General features: G+C 42.2%; 1 protein-coding gene across 1 annotated transcript; it reads right to left on the bottom strand.

Moving 5' to 3' along the window:
- Positions 1 to 3,853: 3,853 nt before the first annotated feature.
- Positions 3,854 to 18,199, bottom strand: RGCC (regulator of cell cycle). Its single transcript, XM_030460704.1, has 5 exons — positions 18,096 to 18,199; positions 17,744 to 17,917; positions 7,652 to 7,759; positions 6,078 to 6,140; positions 3,854 to 4,432 (listed from the first exon to the last, which is right to left on the bottom strand). Exons 1-5 carry the CDS (start codon positions 18,130 to 18,132, stop codon positions 4,425 to 4,427), a joined length of 390 nt encoding a protein of 129 aa, XP_030316564.1. The 5' UTR covers positions 18,133 to 18,199; the 3' UTR covers positions 3,854 to 4,424.
- Between the last annotated feature and the right edge of the window lie 344 nt (positions 18,200 to 18,543).

Raw genomic sequence — 18,543 nt, 5'->3', positions numbered from 1 at the left:
CTTCCAAACACTACAACATCAGAAGTTTCTCTCCAGCAGTCTGGCAGATGTCACGTCTAGCACATTTTTGCACCTTTGGATAAATGACATCTCATGTAAGATGGGCTCCAGTGTGGTGCAAATACATCTTGGATGGTCTCCCAGGTCTATCTGAGTTGAACACCACCTGAATCAAACTCCAGCTGAACTCCTCTAGAGAGGCTCATGCTGGATGGACCCACTGGTGAATTCTTTTCACTTCGTGCATGGTGCGAAGCAGACTGACAGTGATCTGAAAGCAACAACTAATGATATGAACTTTAAAAAACCCCAAACATCTGTGTCTGCAGACATGAATGTTTCCCAGCAGGCAGAAGTGCTCTGTGTGGGTTTTCTCTCTGCAAGCAGCCACTACTGAAACCATGGCTTAAAAGCATCTGTGAAGCTGTGAACAGGGTTTCTCTTCCCCTCTCTGACCCATCACATTAGCCAATGCTGCTGAAAATCAGTTCCACGCCCAGCCTGTACTTCAAAGCAAATACCAGTAACAAAGGAACAGGGAAGGCACTGGGACCACAGGCTGTAGGAGCTGGCAGGGCTTAAGCAGTCACTACCACAACATCACTACACAACACAACTGCTTTCCTTCTTCCCAAAAACCCACCTGGCTGTCAGTGCATTAGTAGTGGCTACAGACACACATGCAGCCTGGAGAAAAGAAACAATGAAAGCTCCTTTTGCTCTTCTCTCTCTTTCATTACGAGCTCAGCAAAGTGAGCACATTACCAAGCTTAATGAGTTACCAGGTATCAGCCAAGACTGGGTGACAGCAGCTGGGACACACACACAGTCAATAGCAAACCCAAGATAAGACACATTAACTCAGGTCTCAGTGATGGAGGTTTAGACTAATCCATTTAACCTTGAATTTACAAGAGGTAAAGAGCATGCGTGCAAATAATGGTTGCACCTCACCTTACACACCTTAAGCTGTGGCACTACATCTGCTTAGGCTGAGCTCCTCATTTCCATTTCTGAATGTGTGGTCGTGGCACGACAGCCTGAGATATCCTTCAGAATCCAAATTCCACAGTAATGCATGAGAGGGAGGTCAAAACAAGGATTAAGAAGTCAGGCTGGTCCATAAGGACATTGCAGCTTCCAGAAATCCTCACTGGGGACAAAGAATTGCAGGAACATTTCTTAGCAATGCATTTTTCAGTGCCATATGTAACTAGATGATGGACTTAAGTCATAAGCATACTCCAGTGAAATGACATCTACATTAGTGCCTTCCTTCTGACAGAGCAAGAAATTCAAATTTAAGCATCACAAACTGGAGGTTATTCAAATCAACAGCTCTGCAGAAGACACTCCCAGATTTTCCAGGCAATGATCTCCAAAACTGCTGTATAAGCAAGCAGAAGTCTCCACCTGTTCGTGCATAAATAAGATTAAAACACCCAAGCAGATGGTCACTTAATCCCCAACACTATCCCCAGCTGACATCATACAAAATGAGGAACACGCCTTGCTTCAACCCTTTGCTTATATGGGAATAATCTTCAAAACTGGGTGCCTGTAAGAACCAAATATTCCAGTTCCAAAGCACTGTACTAATTTGGTGATATCACTCTATATAAGATATCCAACTTTCCAGACTGATTGTAGGCCCAGAGTGTTTGACAAGGTTGTGCAAACGTGCAAAGGGTAAGAGGAAAAATCATGCCTGACATCCCAAACAATCCAGACTGACGAAGAGAGGAAGAGCTGTGCTCCTGTCCCCACCCATGATTGAGGCCACACCTTGAGTACTGTGTCCAGCTCTGGGCCCCCCAGTTTAGGAAGGATATCGAGGTCCTGGAGCAGGTCCAAAGGAGGGCAACCAGGCTGGTGAAGGGACTCGAGCATAGACCCTACGAGGAGAGGCTGAGAGAACTGGGGTTGTTCAGCCTAAAGAAGAGGCGGCTCAGGGGAGACCTCATCGCTCTCTACAACTACCTGAAAGGAGGGGGTAGCCAGGTGGGGGTTGGGCTCTTTTACCAAACGACTTTCAACAAGACAAGAGGGCATGGACTTAAGTTGTGCCAGGGGAAGTTTAGGTTAGATATTAGAAAGAATTTCTTTACGGAAAGAGTGATCCGTCATTGGAATGGGCTGCCCACTGAAGTGGTGGATTCTCCGTCCCTGGAGATATTTAAAAAAAGACTGGATGTGGCACTCAGTGCCATGGTCTAGCAACCGCAACGGTGGTTCAAGGGTTGGACTCGATGATCTCTGAGGTCCCTTCCAACCCAGCCAATTCTATGATTCTATGATTTCTTGGGATGGCCTCCTCTGAAACTCATGGCTTGTTTTTACACACACTGTGCTGGGTATTCTGCCTTTGGGAAGGTAACATCTACCATTCAAAACCATTCCATCCTTCACTCTGTACCAGAGCTAGAATGCAGAAACCCATCCCAAACTGCTAAGGCTGCAATTCAAGCAGCTTTAGAAACATCCCTTGTACTGATGACATTTCCCAGCACAAAAGCAGGAGCTCATTTCTCCTCTCCTGGGTCCTTTCCCCTTCGGTGAGGTCCTTCTCCCTCTCTATGCACCAGCAAGTCCTACACAAGCCAAGGGAATCCTGCTCCCTGGCTTTGCACAGCAAAGTGCACCTGCAACCAGCACGAAAAAGCCAGGCACCCCTCTCAGATTCAGAAGCAGCCAAAAGGAGGACTTCCCCTTGTGTGTTCATAGAACAGTAGCAGTCAAATTTCAAAGCCTACCCTTGCTTCTCAAAGTGGGTTTCCTGCTGTGCAGGAGCCTCTGGAAAGGTCCCAGAGCATGCAGCAGCACATCACTGTTTCAGACTTGAGCCATCCCACCTTCCTTGGCAGTTCACCTAAAGCCACAAGGAACTTCTCCCTCCACAATGGGTTCAACTCTATTTCTACTCAAGTACCACCTGAATCTGCTGTAGAAAACCCTGAAGGAAATTTCTACTCTTTCGGAAAATACTTTTCCATCTTACATTGTCCATTTCACCAAAAAGAAAGATAACACCCACACAAGCCACCTTGCCGTTGTTTCAGGTTGATTAAAATATACCCAGTTCAGATTTTCATTTTCTTACCAATGAATAAAGCTGGAAAAAAATCATGATGTTTAATACCACCCATTTTTTTGGTGAACTTTTAGAAAATCTAAAGCAAGGAAATGGATTTGCACCCTCCTCCAGCTAGCAAATACACAGCAGATTTTCTCCAAATTGCAGAAGTTTGATCCAAATCCACCCTCTTGGTTCCCTCTCACAAGTGGCTGATAGCTGGAACATGGGCACAGGCATCCTGTGCTAACACAGAAAGGGTGCACAAGATTTAAAGCATTCATCCAGCTGCTCAGTAGCCTGTTTTGGTCAAAGGAAGACCTGGAGCTCAAACAAATGCAGCTCACTTGATCTGACCAAATTAGAGAGCAATCTCATCAGCAGCTCAGACAGCAGAGCCAAGTGTAATGCCTGCAGCAGCTGGAGACCTCACATAATGACATCTCCAGTGCCTAATGCATATGGAAAGAATCAGGGTCACCTTCCACCCTTTTCAGCATAACACTGGTGGCCAGGAAGTCTTTTCAGAGTGGTAAGACTGGTTTGGACCCAAGGGTCTGGTATCAAAAATGTCCAGACACTTAAGTATTGTCTTGGTGCTACAGAATCTCCATAACTTTAAACCCCTGGGCCTAAATGTCTGACCTCCCAATTAAGACTCCACCTATAAAGGGAAGTAATTTTAAAGCTAGCTGCTACATGGGGTTTGAAAGGGGTAGTATTGTTCAAACCTCTACTAAGACAGTATTATTTCGTTTATATTAAAGCAAATCTGAAGTAACAGTTTGACTGATTTTATTATTTTCCTGATGGTATTAATTTTACACAGTACAAAATTCTCTTATTTTAGCAATTTGAAAAAAAAGAATATGAAGTTCCACATGAAAGCCAGGATAACACATTTTGCTTTACAGGAAATACCCTGTCAGATATTTTCAGGCTTGATGTTAATATTTTCAATAAAAGCATAATTTGCACTTGGGTTTCAGGGTTCACATATTCATATGAAGCTTTTAGACATCTGGATTCCAGTTCAGGGTTTATTTGCATACAAAAATATATTATAATGGAAAAAAAGCATTAGAAGTTCTCAACTATATAAAATTACAAATATACTTTCATAAAAGCAACTTTAAATTAAAATTCAAGCTATATTTAAAAGCAAAATACAGCTGTAACACTTAAGTTATCTTATTCCATCTGCTGCAAAATAACAGAACTGATGTTGCCAGTTATTTACAAAGGTTATGTTCAGAAGATGGATATCAGACAGGGGCAGCAGCTCTCAGTGACTGATGTCACTTATCCTTCAGAGGACACTCATAGAAAAGCACAATGCCAAAGATTCATTTTACATACCTGGAAATAGAAAACAAGAAAAACCATTAAATTCTGTACTAAATAAGACTGCATGTTGCTGACACACCAGACACTGTCTTTGTGTAGCTTGCTAGACCACCAGACAGGCCAAAATTCTGTCTTTTTTTCTTTTAATTAACACCAGAACCAAAAGGTTAGCATGTAAAACTTCAGGTGATTGCTGTTTTATTGTTTTAATGCGTGCATCAGGCTTGAAAAGGCATCTGTACAAAATCCTGTGTGACCTCAAGCATACAGCCACAACTCCTCAAAAATGTGACGATAAATATCAGATTAAAATTAGACTTTTTACTCAGAATTTTCCTGTACAGTAAAGACAGTGTAACACTGTAAGACAAGTGACCCTGTATAAATGAGACTTTGCTGAAACCACTAGAGATTTCCTTAGTTGGGATAAAAACAAACTCAAAACAACCACAACCAAAAACCAGAGAAGCAGGTGGCAATCCCTGCCCTCACCTGTGATGTGTCTTGGAAGGGCACAATGAAGCCTGGGTACTGTAGGCAGCCCCTTAAGAGTCTGCTGATATACAGCAACCTATCGATTTGCTGGTTTGGGATTTTGTAGTTCTACACAAACCCTCAAAAACTCAGTTTTTCAGAAGAGCAGTCCACTAAGTGTCAGTGTTGAAGATGGAGTCACCTCAAGCCTACCTCTATGCCAGAAGTCAGGAAACTAGAAATACATTTTAAGTATGAGAAGTGAAATGAGGATTAATACACAAGTAAGAAAACAGGGAAGCAGGAAGCTCTCTGAAGTCCAGCAGGTGGCCAAGGCTTCAGGAATTACAGGGAGGGGAAATACCTAATGAATATAAGAAACGCTCAGCTCACAGTTTATTGGGGTTTTGTTCATGCTGCTATTTAGGTCTGGTCCTGAATTTTTTTGTCTGGGGCTCTGTAGCCTGGTTCCATACAAAAAGCCTCTCACAGTATAGTGTCCATAATAGGACAGGAAAAAAGCAACAAGAAGCAGCAGTGTAGATGGTTGGGAACAGGATGGTGTATTTTTGCTTCTATTGTTTTTCTTTTACAGTCATAATGAAAAACCTAGTATCATAACTGGAAAATACAATTTCTGGATAGTGACATAAAAGGGATCTAACCTCCATTCCTCGTAAAGACAAGAATTAACAGAATTTTGACAGTTTATCTAAATCAACAGATACAGATACCTGCTCCCTGAATCTCTAACAAAGCAAATTCTAAAATAAAAGATTTCCCTCACCTATGGTTACTCCTCCAGTTACTTTGCTTTATAATGAAGAAACAAACCCCCAGGTTTTTTAGCTGAGTTTTAAATATATAAGAAAAGTGATGCCTACTTCACTTATACCCTTGTCAAGGACAGGTGAACTGAAGCTGCCTCTGAGGTGGGCATAGAGATTCATCAGAGCCTTTGTCACACAGGCTAAATTGCATGCCATGAACACACCACCAAAGATCAGAATTTGGTCTGTTTTAACTAATTACACACATAATGATCCACAGGACTAGCAAACTAAAGAAGCCACATTACATGAAACTATTGATACCCTTTCCCCCTCCTTCTCATACGTTGGCTTTGATTACTCTTTGACAGTATCAAGTGAGATGCATCTTACTAAAAAAAAAGTCCACTTACTTGCTAGTGTCCTGTCAAGGTCAGCAATGAAGTCTTCCAGTTCTTTTGTGTCTCCAAGCTTTGCTGGAAGAAAGAGTCAATACTGCTTAGGCACGACATATTTCTCTGGCCAAAAGACACAATGGAACCACATAATCCCCCAAATCACATTCAGTGGTATCAAATATGCTGTGGATTATTTTCAGGAAAGCTCAACGGGACTGCTGCAATATCCCAATTCATTCTTAGAAAACGGGGGAGACTAAATTGAAATCCTGCTTTTTAGAATGTTTAGGGTTTTTTTTTTAGAATATTCCATTTAGAGGATCAAGGGTTGGACTTGATGATCTCTGAGATCCCTTCCAACCCAGCCAAATCTATGATTCTATGATTTGATAGAAGCAAAGCAATCCTCTGCTTAGTTTCCTTAAAAAAACAGAGGTTGAAGCAGAGAAAAAAGCTGTTTGTCAACTAATTACCCTAACTAACTCCTTGCTACTGTGGGAGTCTTGCTTATTGTATGTGGCCCTAATCAAACTCTGTCCACTTAGCTCTGGACCCAAACATCCACCTAAATTTCCACTCCTAGGAACACCACTAGTTCCATTCAATCTAGTTTTTACTGCAAGTGGCTTCCATGTCTCATTTCTGTGGTCTAGTCCAAGCCAGTTCCAACTCTATTTCTGTCTTTTTGTCTTCTCATCAGGAAGAGCATCTTGACTTTTACCGTAATTCCTTGCCAAGTATTTCCTGCCATTTTAATTGAATTCCTTTTGCCATTTTTAATTTATTGTTAATTATTATTTCTCCCTAGTATCATGTTAACTAGAAAGAAAACATTTAACTTGGGCTTTGGTGTGGGTTTTTGGTTTTTTTTGCTCTCTCTTTTTTTTTTTTTTTTTTTGTTACTGTTCACTGTTGAAAAGACATAAAGGCATGAAAAGCTCTTGAGAATGCACCTTATAAAACTAGTTGTAACAGAAGTACACTTATTGGTGTGTTTGCTCCAGAGTTTATCTAAGTTCACCTGAAGGAAATGACCTCCTGGGGAGTTAGATCAGAAGCAAGACAGAAGTCACTTTGAAACAGCATAGCTACAAAGGAGGAATTACTAGTACATGGGTTGTATCTGCAGTGCAAAGTCTACATGGATCCAAATAAATTGCATTAACCTGAATGGCAGCATGTGGCTTTGCAGGAGTCTGCACCCCTGTATTCAAGGTAAGTATTTCTCTATATAGGTGGGACACAAACTAAATAGTTGCTTCAGTAAGAAGTAACACAATTCTTAAGTAGTGTTCTGTAAGTAGCATTGTGATTTATCATCAGCTCAAAACATGTAATTTTCTTTTGCTTGGTGTTTCAAACACAAAGGAATTGCCAGGTCACCTGCAAAGAAGTGTGGATGCAGTGTGCTATTGCTGCTTATAATCAGGGAGAGAATATTTGAATTTGTAGTGTGATTAACAGTAAATCATAGTTTTGCTGTAGTTTAGGGGGAAAAAAAAAAGTCAATGCATGCATGTGGTTCGTAGAAAGAAGCCTATAGAGTTTGAGAATTACAAAGAAATGCCAACATTTTATATCAAGTTTACCTTTACATGGGGTTACAGATGGAGATGGCAAGCTTGGAGTAGATGCAGTTGGAGAGTTAAGCTTTTCATCACTGAGGCTGAAACTATTTCTGTAGAGTGAGTCTGCACCTGTAGAAAAAGTGGCATTGTAAAGATGAACTAGTAGAATTAAAGAGATAAACGGGGTATTTCCTACATGGGCTTCAACATCTGCAGAACTGAAATTTACAGACTTTAAAGCCAAAAGGACAAATAAAGCATCTACTGTGTGAAGGATGTTGTTCCCACACCTACTGTTAAAAAACAAGCACTCCTAGGCTCAGTCCTCTACCCACCAGTAAGGAAAGCATCAGCTTTTCCTGCAGTCAGCATAATTTTGAAAATATTACAGGAAAGACAATTATCCCACGTCCACTAAATTAAGCCTGGTATGACCTGCATGAATCATGACATTCTGGGAAATTCTGGTTACCTGATTTTTAGAAAAGCTGTTTAAAAAGCTGAATAAGGAGGTCCAGCACAAGGACAGTCCCCCAGAATAGAAAATATATTCAGTGCTGTGCTCAAACACTCATATCTCCATATTCTGCTGCTTTAAGTCTCATGTTCTAGCTCTATGTCACCTTTTAACTTTCTTTTATTCAGTAACTCCCATCAGCTAACCAAGCAGTGAATCAGTACACAACATGTTCTGCCATCTTACTTTAGGTGGTCTTTCAAAGAAATATTTTTTTTTTATGTACCATGGAAAGCAATGGGAAAGCTTCCAATAGTGTTCTGATTTTTTTGCATTTTAGACAAGGCCTTAAGTTTCAAGTTTCTAAGAATGATCTGTATCTTGTTTCTTTTTTTTTTTTTTTTTTTTTTTATGCAAAGAGTTCCACAATGCACAGCTCACACAGAGTATTAGTCATGGCTCTGCTGGAAGGAGGAACTCTCATTGTGTTAGAGACACTAAAACTGCTGGTTCCTGCAGTTTTGAGCCAGTGACCTGAAAACTGTAGTTCCACAAAAAGAAACCATTGTAATGTGAACCTGGCAATCATCTCCATCTATCTGGCACCCTTACTAGGAAATAAATGTATGCCTTATTATAGGGGGGGGGTGACTACTATTGCTTGCCACCAAAGCTGACAATTTTGCCAACCTGCAGCAAATACAGCATTTTGACCTGGGAACCCCAACCCAGAAGGTGGTTGCACTGCAGCATTAATCCATCCAAGTCAGAACTGTCAACTCCCTTGGACACCTTGTTCCAAATGCTACATCAGGAGACAACTGCCTTAGTGAAATTAAGGGTGTCTTGCTGAATTAGGAGGAGAGGGCAGGATCACAGATTGTCAAGATCCACACACCCACACCTTCACAAACACAATGTTTGCAGATAACAAATGGAGAGATGCTTCCCCAGCTGACTACTCTTCAACCATAAGTTACCCCACCTTTGGGAAGAAGAGTGTGTGTCTACACCTCATGTCCTCTAACCTGCAGTCTTTACCACCATAAAACCCCCTTCCATAGGAGTATCCAGATAGAGAGACAAACCAGAGAGGAAAACTGCATCTACTAAGCTTAGATTTTCCTCAGCCCTAGGCTGACTCTTTCCAGTTATTCCAACCTAACTTCCAAGCCTACCTCTGTTGCAATCCACACTGAAGAGGTTTGTGTCAGAAGGTGCATCCTGGAGTGTTTTTGCTCCCTGACATGGATGCTGCCCCATTACAGTACTGCACCTTCCACAGTTTGCTCTGCAATCAGCTTGGATCCCATTCCAAGAAATGCAGACACGACCTTGCACCCTCACGCTGTGCAAACATGAGGGATGGCGGGGATGATAGCTGGGACTACTGCTTGCCCAGATCAGCCACCAGTTGGTATTTCTTGTTTAGAAACAAGGAATACAAGGGGCACGCTCCCTCATGCTTGCTCTTTATAGCAACTTCTTTACCTTCACACTCAAGGGCTTCCTTTCTAAACCTTAGCAATTTCAGATATAAGATTCGATGGCTGCAATGCAGAATTGAGATAAATTTAGATACAAAATCAGGAAAAAGAAAACCAAAAAAAGCTATTTTAAAAAGTAGTTCCTAAAAAATAACTTAAGGAAGGGAAAATCTGACAATTTGTACCATGTCACATGAACCCTGTACAGCACTGGGTTGAAAGTAACAGCTAATGGTATTAAACTTTTCCTCCTGATACTAGTTTACAGACCAACTTTCTACTAAAACTACATTTCTTTTCAGCCAAGATGCAAAGCCTCATGACCAAGAAACTTAGAATGGAAAATTCTAGCTGTTCAGGACAAACCACCTACCACCACAAAAAAGCCAAATAACTTGAAGCACCTCCCACAGACTCCTGTAGCCAAGAGCACAAGGCACTGAAACACTGACAGAACAGACCAAATAAAACACTGTCTATGCCATGTATTTGTACAGAGCAGAACAAGAACTTTCAAATTGTTTCATACAGTAAAGGTTTTGGATCTAGCTGAACAAAAAATAACAAAGAAAACCGACAAAACTGAGTGTACTTTTAATGTTGAGTCTGTGCTGCTAATACTATCCAGAAATCAAATGTAGTGATGCTGAGAATTCATATTGCAAACCAATCCTTCTTGCACACCAAATCCAAAGCTCCAGTTCTCTTACATATTTGCAGGAATAACAGTTCTTTTTGTGAATGCTCTTGAGGGCAACTGAAGTTATGAAAGCTTTAACAAGCCATTTAAATTGGCCACAAACCATCCACACAATTATTTTTATTTCTATCCATGTACACATCTGAGCTAGCAGTCATCTTTGATTTTTTTTTTTTTTCTTTTTGTGTGGTTTTGTCTACATACTTCTTGTATGAGCAGTTGAAAGTACTTAGTGCTCACATCACTACATACTCAAACCCAAAAGTGTTGTTTTATATCAACACACATCTTATGCTGGGGATTTATTTCCAAGTGGGCAGAGAGAAAATAAGACTTAACTTTTGCTTTAAATACCTGAATGTTTTTTCTTCCAGTTTCAAGAGGTGAAATGTTTTCACAAAACATTGATATCCTCCGATGGGTTGTAATATTAATAGCTTTAGGAAAATATACCAATATTTATCTTTCTCAAAAAGCAAAGAGCCCACTGCACTGGCTGGGGCTTAGAGGTGCCACCAAGCAGCAGAAAGATGGAAAGAGGAATGCATTGATTCCACTGTCAAGGCAATGTTAACTGCTGAAAACAATCTAGTGTTTAAAAAACTAAATACTTGCACTATCTATCACACAAAACTATCTGCTTTGGCAAAATGTGGCTGTAGGGCAGAAAGCTCTGGGAAAAGAACATTTTAGTCCTTGCTCCCCAGTAGCTGCCACAGCCAAGTTTTACACATTCACCTCCAATAATGGCCCTTGGAAAATTTCCACTGCCACACAAACACAACATCCCCTGCAGCCCAATAACCAGAGGCTGATGCCAAGGATCTCTCATCACTGCTGCCCATCCTCATCCCTCCTCTCTCACACTGTGATCCAAGTTTATCTGTAATTCATCACTTATTTCTCACTTTGTATTTTGACTCTACTACTTGTACACATACATGCCTCTTCAGCCACGTTAAAAATACCTTAAAAAACCCAAAAAACCTCAAAATAACAAAACAAAAACACCCTTAAAAATCTTAGATTTGAGCTACTGATCTGACTTACATGAGTTAAACTAAGCCAATAGCTGCAAAATTAGGGGGTTGGAATAAATGGGGATGTATTTTACTTTGGCAAAGTAATCTGTAGTTAGTATTGACCTTTGCTGTTCCTGTACGTGGCTAAACCACAAAGAAACACTACAGCAATACCATGTAAATATAGAATGTCCCCGTAAAATGAGCAATTGAAAGGTTCTGAGTAGTAATTAACAGAAGGAGGAAAATCTCAAACTTTTAATTTGAAAACAGAAACGGAAAAGTTCAGCTGTCTGATTTTTTAAATATTATGTTCTTTCTAGTAGCATAGCTCAGGACACAATTTTGAAGAGCACTGGAGTCAGTAAAATTTTTACTGCAGTTTTCAGTAGGGCAGATTTTAGAAGAAAATAAATAAAAATTTATAAAATCACATCCCTAAAGTTTTTAGAAAGATGCTTTAAAATTCTACTCAAGTCCCTACAAGCCATGAATTTATTATAAAACAATAGTTCAGCATTTAATGAACAGACTGCATAACTCATTCTTAGCCAGAACAAAGTGTAGCTGAGAAAAAAATAAAAAAGATAAAAATCAGGAATTTCTAATGCCAGCAATAGAAGTGAGGAATATTTATGATGCTTGTTTTTTTGCAGCCCTCAAGGAGAGCGTTTACTTTTATCATAATCACAGTTACATTTGGCTGCACCACTTGGTTTTTATGGAGTTTTTTGTCTAACTAACAAACATCTGTTCCAACACTGACACAAAAATCACACTTTTCACTACTGACATGCCTTGGCTTCATGAGTTAAAAGACTTCAAGCCACCCAGTCCCAAGGAAGGGATTTCAGAAATTCAGATGTACATGACTTCTCATTATATACACAACTTTCCACTCACCCACCACACTTGCTATCTGTAAGGCAGTGATTCCAACTCCAAACCTTCCCCTTTACTAATCATAGAGTGGTTTGGGTTGGAAGGGACCTTAGAGACCCATCTAGTTCCAAACCCCCTGCATGCTCAGGAACACCTCCCACCAGACCAGGTTGCTCAAAGCCCCATCCAACCTGGCCTTGAACACTTCCAGGGAGGGGGCAGCCACAACTTCCTTGTGGGAAACCTGTTCCAGTGTCTCACCACCCTCATGGGAAAGAATGTTTTCCAAATTCTAACCTAAATCTCCCCTCTTCAAGGTTTAGACATTATTCCTTGTCCTCTTGCTACACACTCATGCAGAAAGTCCCACCCCAGCTTTCTTGTAGGCCCCCTTCAGGTATTGGAAAGCTGCTATAAGGTCACCTCTGAGCTGAACAACCCCAACTTCCTCAGCCTGTCTTTATAATGTTTGCTTCCCTTGTACAGTGCAAGAGAAACAGGTATGCTGAAGGCAAAAAATGGGGAATCTTATGAAAAAGCATATTTCTCAATAAAATACCTGGAGAGGAGCCTCTGTACCTGAAACTTCTGGGTTTTCTTTCTCTTGAGTGTAGCAGTAATTTAATAAAACATTATTTCTCAGATAATTTAATAAAAGGCTATTTTCTCCATAAGAGCCTTGCTCTTTTTTTTTTTTTTTTAATTATAAATATTGTACTGCCTTCTTCTTAGAGATAGACCATTAGAAGCTCAGAGAAGCAATCCACTCCTATGAAATGTTCTCCTCTTCATCTTTTAAGACTGGGATTTGTTAGTAAGACCAAAAGTCCAGTTACCCCACAATTCTACCTCTCAGAGCAGAAGAGTCTAAGGGTGCTGCAGCCATACACTCATCATTTCAAGATAAACTCCACCAAGTTTTAGCACAGGTTGCTCTTGTCTCAGACAGCAGTAGCATCTGTAGGCTCAGCAGTCCCTGATGCCCAAATCCCTCCCATCATGATTTCAGCTAGTTATTTTTTGAGTGTATAAACTTTTAACATCCATGCTGCCTCTAGGCAATACATTTCACACCATGGGAAAAAATAGCTCCTCTTATTTCTTTGAAGCATGCTGATTTAATTTGGTTTCCTCATACTGGGTGAGGACTTTCCTAATGTCACTCAGTGTTTTCTGGAAGATTAGCTTGTCCCCACCCAAGTCATCTCTCCTTTGGGCTGACAGTCCCAGTCTATTTAGTCATTTGGAAACTATTTTACATTTTCAATCATTTTTGTTTCCTTTTCCTGTACCTCCTCTGTAAACACACATTGCACAACTGCAAGCATAAATGGGCTTTTTAAGATGAGTGCTGCAGTATAAACAGTGGCTGATGCTTCATCTCTAAATAGTGACAGCATTAGCACAACCACACAGAGAGACCCATGGCATCTAACTATGAATGCTTGCACTACACCAGGCACTGGGTTCCTGGAGTGCAGCCCCTTAGTAAACCTGCACATGCTTGATTTTGAAATGATAAAATGTAGAGTTCTAGATCTAGATCTAGTTCAGGGTCTTTTGTTGTGTTTAAAAGCTCAGAGGTATTTGTCAGAAAGCATTTACATACTCCTAAAAATAACTATAAATATACACCACAGGCTTGTATGAGAGCAGGAGTTGAATTGATATGTTCATTTTGCAATGCTTTTACTGGAGAGGCTGGGAGCTGAACCTGTCTCAAGAAAACTCATCTGGAGCTGGAAGTTTCTGAGAGCATAACAACAGATTATCATTTAGCTTTCTGGAGTTGTTACAGCTTTGGCACAAGAAATGTTAAAGTGGTTCCCTTTTAACCTCTCATGAAGTCCAATTTTGTATTTATTATCCTAAGCCTAAGATTGGAAGATTGTCCAGACCCTGCCACATACTGTACCAGCAGAATGCACTGAGTGGACATACAACTTACACAGGCAAGTCTGTACTTTTCTTTGTGAGATTACTGCAACACACAAAAGTGAATGTTCTCTCTAACCTAGCTGCATCTACCCTAGTGGTTTGGGCAGCACATCCCTCTTAAACACAAATCCCATTCTTCTCTCAACCAATATATGGTGTAAATAGAGTTAATATATCCCTCAACTTAGAGGTTTCAGGATGATTAATAACATATAATACATGAAGATGAAAAATAACTGGTATTCACTCACAGTCCAGAAACTCAAGAATGTCTGTTGGAGTGACTCCAGATCCATCATGATTTCCAGCTCTGATCCAATCAGCTGTTGCAGTTAATGTTATACTTGTGGGCCAAGCACTAAGATCACCATGAACATCTGCACATGCAAGCTTTTCATTACTACAAGGTTTAGAGTCCACTGTGTTATATATAATTAACCACAGCCAAGACAGACCTTGTCCAAAGATCATTTGGTCAATTAACAGAACAAGATGTGGGAGAGCCAAATTCTATCATGCTGAATTTCCACAGTAGCCTCTTCAAACTCTTATTTTTTTCTTAAGAGTGTGAAATATGCAATCCAAGAATTTCATTTAGTACTTTTAGAGCTGTCCCCCCCAAGAGATTTTAAGGTTAGAAGTAGTATTTGCAGGATCTACTACAGCCAAAGATCTCTTGCAAATATTTCTTTTAAGTGGGTTCATCCTCACAACCAAAACCCCAGGAATGACTTCCCTCACCCTCCTAAAAAGTATCCTTTGAGTAAGACCTCTTGGTGTGTATTATCAGCTTCCCATAATGATTAATTTAACACTGATTCAGTCTGCTTGGGGGCCCTGAAACAGTTAAAACAGTTTAAAATGTTACCTCCCCATACAGTCCTACCCTAGCTTCAAAAGATATCACTGCAGGAGTGGCTGTAAGAGAAATACACCCAAACTTCAGCCATACCACATCAGTTAGGAGGATTAACTTAAGCAACAGAGAAGAGAGCACTAAAATACAACAGTCTGAACTCTTCTGTCCATACATGACAAAGTGTACTTGGAGCAGTCTTGCACTAGATAGATAACAAGATTTTGCAAAGACATGGCCATCATGAACAAGAGGATAATTTAAATTGTCTGCAGATAATGTTGGAACTTCTTTTGCACTGCTACAGATTCAGTTTGTCAGAATTTGCTCTTTCAGCCCAGTTTCTCCTTGGTCCTGTGGTGATGTGCAACCTAAGCACTACCATGGGAATAGCAAGGTCACGAATTCAGCACTACACTTGCACTACAGAGGAAATGTGAACCCAGGGGGAGAAAAAAAACTTGAGAAAGAGCCTGAATAGGCATTCTGCTCTTAAAATAGGTGGAGTGTAGCTGTATTACATCAGACACTGGAGCCTGTTTTATAAAAGGACATTTCTATAAACCAGCAACTCCTCTCCAGTCCTACTGTCACTCAAAATAAGTTGTCTGCATTGAATTATGTCTTTAGGAAGACAAGATTTATAGTGTCTGTTCTGAGAAACAAGCCAGCCAACTTTGTTTGCCTTCCCTTAAACATATCCTCACACACCTGACACTGTTGGATGCAACAGGTCACTCTTACTGCACCTTTTTGTCCAATATATGCCAGTTCCTAGCAGACAGTGACTTCTGATTTCTTCAGAGCCCCTCTTGGCATGATGGAAGGGAGGAACCAAGGGAGGAAGCCCAGCACAGGATGAGAACTGGGAACTCAGCAAGTTCCTCATAAAAGACCCCTGAAGACTTTGTGTAGAGCCATCAGCCCCTGTTTATCCTCCTATGCTTTTAATGTCTTCAGCCTAAATCGGTGCAGATTTCTGACACCTACTTTTATTTCCCAGATCTTCCTAAAGACCTGGTCTGCCAATTTGCATGAGCACACTGTTTCTCCCCAAGCCCCCTGCCCTGTCAGAATATATTCCTCAAAATGTTCCTTCTGTCTATCCTAAACCAGCTATATTAAGCACTGATCAAGTCTTCTGAACCACAGAAGATATGCTAAGCAACTACAGCTGTCTTTATCCATACAAGAAGAGTGAGCTCTTGATCCCACTTTGTGTTGTTGTGGGTTTTTTTCTCTTGTAAATCATTTCACCACAGAATCTTCACTCTCCATTTAAGTGTTTCATTTGTGGTTAAAATATGTGTGAGAGGTTAATGTATTACAATAATGAAGACTGCATAAAAAATAGTAACACCAGAGCTGTAGTACTGCTGCAGTTACTAACAGAATTACCACACAGCCCATGCATTTCATCAGCTTGACTCAGTGAAGGAAGAATTCACCTTACATACCCTCAGCCATCCAAAAGGATGCCATCAGCCTGAAACAGGCACCCATTTCTAGACTTTCCTCAGCAAGAAAGAGTTACTTGTAGGCAGTAATTTACCCTCTACATTATGAAACAACAGACGAGCATATGGATCCATGTACCTCCACTGACTACAAAAAAACCCCCATACCTCTAAGGCAAGGCATCCAAGTTCAGGGCAGTTAAATGAAATGCCAATAAAATGAAATTAATCCTATCCATGATGATGGAATAAAGTGCTCTGATAATGAGAATCTGTGCTATCACAGTTTTAGCATTAGGAAGATTACATTAATGTTTTAGCACTACATCAACAGAATTGCATATTTAAGTTGCTAAACTGATAGAGATGCACAACAGAAATCAAAGGAACAATTTTAAGTAACTGAAAAACAGACAAGCTTCTTACAACTGCCACTACAGTTCAGGAACTAAAAAAAAAAAAAAATTGGTATAGCTTCTTTTCAGCAGAACTTACTTCTGACAAAGTAGCCCTTCAATCTGCTGCTCCCATGGAGAACAGCAGTTTATGGGTACCTCACCATTATACAGAAGAGGAAAGGTGTTTTTTTCTTGCTGACTACCAAAAAAATAAGAGGGTTAAAACTTTTTTCCAACTTAACTAGAAAAAATCCCAGCTCTGTGTTTTCCTGCTCAAAGCAGTCAGTGTCTGCTTCCCACCCTTCTTGTGCTACGTTCTACACACTCAATTCGTATACATCCCGTATACACTGGTGCAAGTCAGCTTAAAATTATTATCACCTCCGAAGCAGTGTTAAAAACCAGAAACCTGTTTGAGCCTCAGTCTCTTCTGGAAAGCGTGCTTTAGTTCACACTCTCTCAGCTGATACTTCAGCTACCGAAATACAAGGAGCAGTCCCTGTTAAGTCAAGAAACACTTTTTTATTATTATTATTAATTATTAAGACGCCGGGCTGTATCCCAGCAGCTTGACCTTTTTTATCTGCAGGGAGTTTTTCAGCTTTATCAGCTCTGGAGGTGACTTCGGGGAGGTTTCCCGCCAGCGCCTCTCTCCCTCCCTCCTCTGCTCTTCAGCACCAGGAGTATAAACCCAGCGGCGACAAACTTCGCACCTTTGCGACTTCTAACCCAAAAAGTAAACTAAAAAATGGTGGTGGTGGTATTATTGTTCGTTTGGTTATTTAATTAAAAGCTCGGTCTTTCTGTTGACGCGTCCCTGCCTCTCTCAAGGAGGGGGACACGCTGGTTTAACACCCGCTTTAGGTCCTGTCCCACCCCCCACCTCCCTCCCGGGGACGGACAGATGGACACTCACTCTCGGCATCGCTGAGGCCGCTGCCGTCGCTGGCGCTGCTCCGCCGCTTCATGCGCTCCAGGTGCTCTCCGTAGTGGAAGCGGCGCCGGCCGGCGGGGCGGGAGAACTCCGCCAGCACCTCGTCGAACTCCCCCAGCGCCTCCGCCAAGCCCCCGCCGCCGTCCCCCCCCAGCGCTGCCGGGCGGCGACAGGAGCGTCAGGGCTCGCAGGGCTCGCCAGGCGCTGCTGCCCGCCCCCCCCCCCCGGACTCCCGCCCTCTGAGGGGAAACCAGCCCGCCCCACACCCACCCGGCGTTCCGACACCGCGGAGAGAAAAGGGGGAAGGGTCCCACCGCGCCCCCGCCGCGCCCACCTTGACCCGCCGGCCGCTGGGCCTGAGGCGACTTCATGGCGGCGGCGGCGGGCGGAGGTGTCCCGCAGCCAACACCGCTGCCACCCCTACCTCCCACCGCCAGCATGGGCGGCCCGGCGCCGCCGCCACCGCCTCTTATAGCCCGCCCGGGCTGGGGGCTGAGGCGGAGGAGGCGGGAGGGGGAGGTGGCACCGCGGCCCGGCCCGGCTCGGATCGGCCCTGCCCTGCCCTGCCCTGCCCTGCCCTGCCCTGCCCTGCCCTGCCCTGCCCTGCCCTGCCCTGCCCTGCCCTGCCCTGCCCTGCCCTGCCCTGCCCTGCCTGCCGCGGGGTCCCGGCCGGGCGGTGCAGGTGCGGGTCAGAGGCAGGGCCCGCAAACCCGCAGGGATGCTTGTCCGGAGGCTGGGGCTTGCCGACAGGTTGAGTCCCTTCAACATTTCACCGCTACCAC

This window comes from Calypte anna, chromosome 1, assembly GCF_003957555.1.
Source record: "Calypte anna isolate BGI_N300 chromosome 1, bCalAnn1_v1.p, whole genome shotgun sequence".
NCBI lineage: Eukaryota > Metazoa > Chordata > Aves > Apodiformes > Trochilidae > Calypte > Calypte anna.
Note: the sequence above shows the minus strand (reverse complement) of the source record. Positions and strands in the feature narration are given on the sequence as shown.